General features: G+C 29.1%; 1 protein-coding gene across 2 annotated transcripts in view; it reads left to right on the top strand.

Annotated features, from left to right (window-relative positions):
- The window catches only part of LOC111618008 (60S ribosomal protein L18a-like), a 20,977-nt gene that overhangs the window by 9,551 nt on the left and 3,271 nt on the right, over window positions 1-8,155 (top strand). For both annotated transcript variants that reach the window (XM_023359427.1, XM_023359426.1), the window contains 3 exons: window positions 4,832-5,011; window positions 6,120-6,249; window positions 6,684-6,793. In XM_023359427.1, coding sequence (XP_023215195.1) covers window positions 4,832-5,011; window positions 6,120-6,249; window positions 6,684-6,793 — 420 coding nt within the window. The remainder of the gene's footprint in view (window positions 1-4,831; window positions 5,012-6,119; window positions 6,250-6,683; window positions 6,794-8,155) is intronic.

The following is an 8,155-nucleotide window of genomic DNA, read 5'->3' as shown; positions in this document are numbered from 1 at the left end:
ACTCAGAAAAGAAGTGTTGAAAATAGAGTCATAAAACAATTAACGTTTATTGACTTTCGCGGTAGGGGGTAACGCGGGGTCGGTTGACAAATTTTCTCGCAGTAGTGCAAAAGTTCTACTCACTTCGCTTGAAAGTGTCATATTTCTTCCCCACTTACAAACAAACCCGATGGCAATCGGTGAAACAGGAGATAAATTACAGCGAGTTGAAATTTGATATGTTTATTTTTTTGCGTTTTTCGTATCGAATTACATAAAAATAAATATTAATAAATTCATTTTGTCAATACGCAAGTAATTTATATCACTAGATAGAAAACAAAGCGCAGAATCCAACTAAGAAACTGTAGTTTCTTTACGCGATAGATAAAATTGAATTATTTCATATTAAAAACACTGGGTCTGTAAGACCCATGCGACTCAAGTAAGGGCCCCATTCCTAGCGACTTACGCAGGGTTAAGGTAGGTTTGTTCTTCCATGGCATCTTCTATCAACAGCGTAATACATTTTGTAAATTTTCTAAAAATTACTTTTCCGAGCTGCTTTTGGATTTACGTAAGCTACTACTTCCCTCGACAAAAGTATGAGGTAGTACTATCGTCTGATCTTACGGTAGGAGACACCATGCTAATTAAAAATAATTATTCAGTGTTATTAAACATCCTATAAATACTTTAATTTGTTTGTTTACCTTTGCTGGTAACCCTCGATATTAAACGTATCCATCGTTTTTTCAACAAATTTCCCGTGAGTCAATGCGCGACATTGACTGAGTCATACGATGTTGTGAACGTGTGCCACAATGATTTTTTCTTAGAGTTAAAACGTAAACCGTGTACTTCTGTTTGCCGTGTATAAGTAACGTTTGAACTTGCGCCACAACCTCTAATAAATATTCAAATTTTAAATTGTAGAACAATCTTAAGTTATAACAACCTTCATTTCAACCTAATGTAAAATCTGTTAAGAAATATCAGCTGTGTTGCAAGTATAAAACATTTGTTTCCAAGTGTTTTGTTTTCGTACTGTATATCAGATAAATACAAAAAGAAATATTAGGAATTGAAACAAACCTAAAAGTTACCTGTAATCTTTTTTAATTTTGATAATGATAATTTGAATAAGATTGCAATTTTTATTTTGTCATACAATCCCTTCAATTTAATTTAAGCTTTTTAATTTTCTAGTAATTCCTATATATATGTGTGTGTGTGTGCGTGCATTCTTTTGCAATTATTATAAATTGAAAATGAGAATTGTTTAGATGTAATGGCATTGCTTTATGATCTTCAGCTATAATAGTTTTTCTTTATTTTTGGTTAAAATTTGATTGTTGGACCTCAGAAAATTTGTAATATGGATGATCATTATTGATTTAGATAAAGCAATATGTATGAATAACTATATGCAAAATATTTATCCTGGCAGTGTGTGTTTTAGGACATATATAAATATCCTAAATATATCATTAAAAGTAAAATCTCAGGAGAAAATCACTAATTTTCTAGGAATTTATTTCATTCTAAAAACTAAAATTTTGCTAATTATAAAATCTGTGAAAAAATTATTTAAATTTTAGTATTTATTGGTATACGGTCGACCCCCCCCTATAAGATCATAGATACGTTCCATTCTTTAGGAATCAGATTTCTTACGAGTCCTTCCAATCACAGCCTGACACGTGTGAAGTTTACGGACTACGGCTGATTGAAAGGTTTTCTTCCATAAAATTAATCGATTCTAGACTAATCCGACTCAACATTTCCAAAATATGTATATTTTTTTTGGAAATAATCCGTATAAACTATGCTATAAACAAAAAATTGTAGGATTACTTACCGAGTGTGCACTGTTCGACATCGCCATTGCTCATGCTTGTTTTCGTCGTGGAACAGCTCAGCAAACAGCGGCTGATTTCTAATAACTTACTTTTCTGCAAAAACTTTGTTGAACTTTGGAGAGATCATTAATATAAATAATTTTAATTGCTGTTGAATAAGAAATGTTTCTTTCACAAGAAATGTATAAAATTACAGTACAGTAGATCCCCCTATAAAACCGTTTCCTATAGTTATGATTCCTATAAAAATTGTGGCATTATCCGTAAACAACGGTAAAAATAACTCCTATAATACGTAAAACGTCATCGGGCAGCCGAACTACTTACCCGCCATCCGTAGCGCCACGCTACGGNGTTGAACTTTGGAGAGATCATTAATATAAATAATTTTAATTGCTGTTGAATAAGAAATGTTTCTTTCACAAGAAATGTATAAAATTACAGTACTGTATTAGACTTACGGTACCTAATTTACATACTGTACAGACGATAGTTAGCCTAAACTCTCCGTAGTGTGGCGCTACGCGGCGGAAAATATATATATAATTATAACAAAGTTACAATAAATTAAGTTAATATATAATTATATATACAGTACCTAATTTATATATAATACTGTACAGACGATAGTAATCTCTCCGTAGCGTGGTGCTTGACGGCGGAAAATAGTTCAGCTGCCCGATGACATTGTACGTAATTATAGGAGTTTTTTACCATTTTTTACGGATACCGTCGCAATTTTTTCGCAGTTTTATAGGAATCGTAATTATAGGAACCCATTTTATAGGGGGGTCTACTGTATTGAAATTTATAGTTTTCTAAAGTCGGTTTCAGTGTGAAGCACAAATTTAAAAATTTAATTATTTTAATAAGATTTTAGTTGAACAATTTGTAAAAAAATTAGAATAAATATAGAATTTGTTAATTGCTATCAATAATTTTATGGTTGTGAATAAATCACTGTTAATAAGCAGAATTGAAATATATTTATTACAATATACATTTTAGGAATATGTGGTTTTGCTGTTAATTGTAATCAATGCACTTTCCCTTAATCTATTGGTGCCTTGTGACACCTTTTAGAGTAGAAAATAGTGCTATATTAATTAAAGTGAGTTCTGTCGCCTCCTTCTTCTTATGTTGTTAGGAGTGAATCAGAACTATACATTTGATATAATTAAAATGATTTAAATATTAAAATTAATTATTTTTCATTTTAGGACAGCAAGATTAAATTTCCATTGCCGTCTCGAATCAACAGAAAGTTCCACAAACCACGTTTTANATTCATTAATTTCAATTTTCATGTAGTAAAGGCTCTATGCCTTCATAAAGGACATACTTTTCCTTTGTTTAAAGGTATTTGGGCAGTTTATTCTCTGTTGTATTCTCAAAGTAAACAATACATACAAGTACAGTACAGTATTTTCTGAGGAAACACTCATACTTATTTTTTTTTAACCCCATTCCCGATAACCCAGCATTTTCACAAACTCGGCCACCCTTCAGTCCACATTAGGCCAAGTTTTCGAGACTCTACTGTATTTCCTCGTTGAAATATAAAATTATCACATGACCTATAGACAGTATAATCTCCAAATAGCAGACACTGTCAGAACCGAGAAGTTTATCTGCTATTCTGAGTACACATGCTGGCGGCTATGCTGTATCTTAACCTGGTCATCATATAGTGAAAAATATGGATTACAGAAACATCATATTTGCATTGGGAATGTGACTACCAAAAAGTATACATAGCATATATAATTAAAAGATATGTACAATATATTAATTTTTTCAGCTGTAAAAAATCTTGTTCAATTCTCCCTATTCCTATTTTAAGCCAGTCTTTATTCAACACCTACAGTCAAAATTTATAGTCTGAAAAAGTATCTGAACTGATTCTTTGTTTTCATTTTAAAATATTTCCTATGTAATTAAATTAATTCTTTCAAAATTTTGAAGGTGGAACATTGTGTCTTCATAAGGTTGGTTATGGATAACAGTGTCCATTATTTAGTGTCCTCTATTTAGAGGTAAATATAATAGATGTCCTATTTGAAGGGTTTGGGGATTGTAAAACTGTTAAGTAGAGGTGTCATTTATTCAGGAGTGTCTGTTAATTAATAGAGGTTTCACTGTATATCTTTTTGAAGCAACAATACCTCTGAAGCCAATTTGAGCTTAAGGTTCATTTTTATAGAATATATTTTATAAGGCAGAATAATTTTTAAGTTTGAATTGGAGTTGTTAAAAATCTTTATAGATATAAGCTAATGAGTCAATCTATAGAGCCTATCTCTAGTCATAGTTCAAATGTATTGTTAAATTATGTATACACTTTTATGCACTTGTAGCTAGAACTATATGTAAGATGATCAACACAAAACCTTTCTTGTCTTACCAGTGATGTCATCGTTGATGATAGGTATAGATGATATAGCATCTATACCTATCATCAATGATGACGTCACTGATAAGACAATACCTGGGTAAACATTGACAGCATTTAAACTTCTGCCAACCGACGCTCTCAGTGTACAGTACCTGAAGAAGGCCTACGAAGAAGACCAAAAACGTTCGTACTCCTGTTTATATGGCTAGAAATAAGTGAGGAAGGTTTTGTGTTGATCATCTTAAATTATGTATATTAAACTTTTTGAAATAATTTGAGAACTCGGTGCAAATGATGATTTGACAAATCATCCTAAACTCATCATTAATGAAATTATTATTATTATTATATTTAAATCTTAAAAAATATGCTAAATGATGAACTATATTTATCANTATATATATATATTTTGTGAAGTAATAATAACCCTATTACATTAATGCAAATAAATATTTAAAAGTATATAATTTACTAATTTTTCAAATATAATTACTTGAAACTTCAATTATTTCTCAGTTATTTCTAGTGAGAAATAATTAAACAGTTTTTCTTTATTTAGCATTTACAGTATTTTAATATAATTTTGTTCTTTCAGCTCCGTGAATACAAAGTAATTGGGAGACGTTTGTCTTCTGAAAAAGAGCCAAATCCTCCTCTGTATCGAATGAGAATATTTGCTCCTGATAAAGTAACTGCTAAGTCAAGATTCTGGTATTTTACTAGAAAATTGAAAAAATTAAAAAAAACACAAGGTGAAATTGTTTGTATAGCAGAGGTAAGAAATCTATTAAACAAATTCAAAGTATGTCAAAAATATTAACTTTATTAATGATATATAATGTTTGTCTGCTAAGATAATTTGAAAAGTAATCAAAGAAATTTATATCAGTTTAATGAAAATAGATCATATTTACTTCAATATAGACCATCAAATTTAGGATGCACCTTAATTTCTGAATACTCACTTGTGGTTTTTTTCAGAAAATAAACAACTTGAGACAAATTTATGTCAGTAGAATCAATTCTGTTGAGATAAATTTGTTCAGTATTTATTGCAAGTAAAGTAAGTTAATACATTACTGTCTTCAGTGATATCAAAGTGCATAACTTCTTCACTTTCCATGTTAGGCTCTTCTGAATCAGTACTGGATTTGATGTTCACATGCTTTAACATCACAGGGAAGAATTGCATTAATTTAAAAGGCAACAGTTGTTGAGAGTGCATCATACAACTTTATCCAGGATTTTCATTCAAGTACTTACGATGTTATTGGAATAGATTAACAAGATTGGGCTTAAGCTGACTTCTTAAATATTTGCTTGTTATGAATATTGAGTTAATAAAATGATACTGTGGACTTAGTGAGTTCTAGTGACAAAGAAATAAGATGCATGGTACTAAATCTTACTAATTTTAATATATTGCATCAAATCTAAGAGTGTTTTCAGAGGTACTAAAACCTGAAAAATGGAAATATTATCAAGTAAATATGGTGTACAAAATTTCTATATTAACCATGGGATTCAAAATTAAAACCAAATAAAGCATTCTTTGCATGAGATGCAGAGACTGTTTTATTTGGATTAAATTTTTTGTTGTTAATGAATTATTTCATACATATTAGAAATACACAAAGTGAAAAGTTTTGAAATATTTTATATGGCTATACAAGTGCTAAATTTTTAAAATTAAAGATATAGATAAATTATAGTTAAAATAATTTTCCAGTGTATTTAGATTTTATAATTATGAATTTATCTATTTTATATTGAAATGATGCATTTGAGTTGTAGAATGCTTTTTATATAGCAGAAATACTGAAAAATGCTAAAATATTTATATTGAAATGGTATAAAAATAATTATTACTATTTATTAAATAGATGTATGATAAAACTCCAACTAAAGTGAAGAATTTTGGAATTTGGCTTAGATATAATTCTCGAACTGGTACTCATAACATGTATCGAGAATATCGTGATTTGACTGTGGCATCAGCAGTTACTCAATGCTGTAAGTAAAAATTTTTAAGTTAAATTGTTTTAATTATTAAGTTTTTGGCATTTGTACATCTAATTTTTTTATATGAATGTTGAGTATAAAAAAGTGTTCTTATTTTGGGTCATATTTATACAGATGTGTGCATTCAGTCTTGAGATGGCCTAATTGGAAAAAATTATTTAAAATTTTGATTTATTTTTCTTTTAAAAATAGTGTGTATAATATGTTTGGATTTTTTTTGTTATACTTGTTCTCATTGAATTGACCTTGACCAAGAGTTAATATCAATCATTTATATTATTATTTTGCCAGAACATGGATTTCTAATTCATTGAAATTAGTATAAAAGTAATAGAATGGCATTTTCTATAAAATTAATTTAGTAATTTTGTTGATAAAAGTTTTCTTTTTTTTAATTTTATTAATAAATTTAATGTAATTTTCAGATAGAGATATGGGAGCAAGGCATCGTGCACGTGCTGATTCCATTCAAATAATAAGAGTGGAAGAAATTCCTGCCTCAAAATGCCGCCGACCTCATGTAAAACAATTTCATGTAAGTGTGATTGTTTTACAATATTAATTTTTAGTTAAGCTAATTATGATAGTTAACAATATTTCAGTTACTTTGATGAGTTCACCATTAATAATTTTTAATTTAGCTGCTTGAATGAGAATTTAGTATATTAAAAAATATTTTGCTTAATACTACTATTAAATATAAATTTCATATAATAGATATTGTATACACTCAAATAGACTCATTGTGGGTCTATTTTTTAAAATTGGTTAGGGGTGTAGGTTTAAAGCCTGTAGGCCAACTTAAACTACTTGGTCTAATTGAGTACAGTATGTTTCATTATTTGATATTCATAAGTTATTAAAGTATTATTATTAAAACATTCAATGTGAAAGATGCTATTTAAATGAAAGTATTTGAATTTAAGCTTGTTTTATTGATTTACTTTTAAATTAACATTCAAAAACTGGATTATATAATATGATTTTTCTGGATACATATTAATTTCCAAAAGTAAATTCACTATTGAAAATAGAGAGGGTGTGGCCATCGTATTCAGCCCAAAACGTGAACAGTGGACAGTCAAGCACTACCATCTGGCAATTCTAGATGGTCAATAATGGCGTTCGCTACATTTAGCATGGCGAGTAGAAGATTGGTTTAAACTTCTTCATTTTTTTGTGTTTGGGGTTAAAATAATGATTATTTAAGCATTTACGAATAATAATGTAAAGATACAGACAATTTTAATCCAGAAATTATTTAATTATTCAATTTTTTAGCAAGTGATGTAGAATTTACATACATTTGCCTTCATAATAGCTTATCTTAACCTTCTGTGAGTCGCATGGGTCTGACAGACCCGACGCGATTTTTAGTCAAAATTTTTTAATATTAAATATTTTTTGAAAAATTTGAAAAAATTAATATTCCTCAAACTTTTTAATTAGATTAACAGGCTGTTAAAATTTTTTGCATAGCAACGCTCATTTTTTAGAAAAAAAATGCTTTACGAGTCGCATGGGTATGACAGACCCATGCGACTCACGGAGGGGGTAAAAAAACGTCAATTAATTTGTCGCCGTTGCCGATAGCGAGTGTCGCAATAACTTTATCGCGCTGAAGTTGTCGCGCGGTGTCTATTATACTTTATAATATCGTTATTTATTTATATATTTATATTTTTGTTTTTTTTGTTATAATATTGTTTTCAAAATTAATGTCTAATTAACTTTTAATCATTTTAATTATTATTCTATTTTTATCATATAATTTTTATATATTACTTATGATGATTCTTCGTATATTAGACGATGCAAGTTGGCATTTTTTTACATTTACTAACCAATGGGAAACTTGTGAAAACAGTCTAGCTATAAATTGCCGGGAAATATCTCC

The sequence above is a fragment of the Centruroides sculpturatus genome, unplaced genomic scaffold, assembly GCF_000671375.1.
Source record: "Centruroides sculpturatus isolate CEXI.00-Female unplaced genomic scaffold, Cexi_2.0 scaffold36, whole genome shotgun sequence".
NCBI lineage: Eukaryota > Metazoa > Arthropoda > Arachnida > Scorpiones > Buthidae > Centruroides > Centruroides sculpturatus.
Note: the sequence above shows the minus strand (reverse complement) of the source record. Positions and strands in the feature narration are given on the sequence as shown.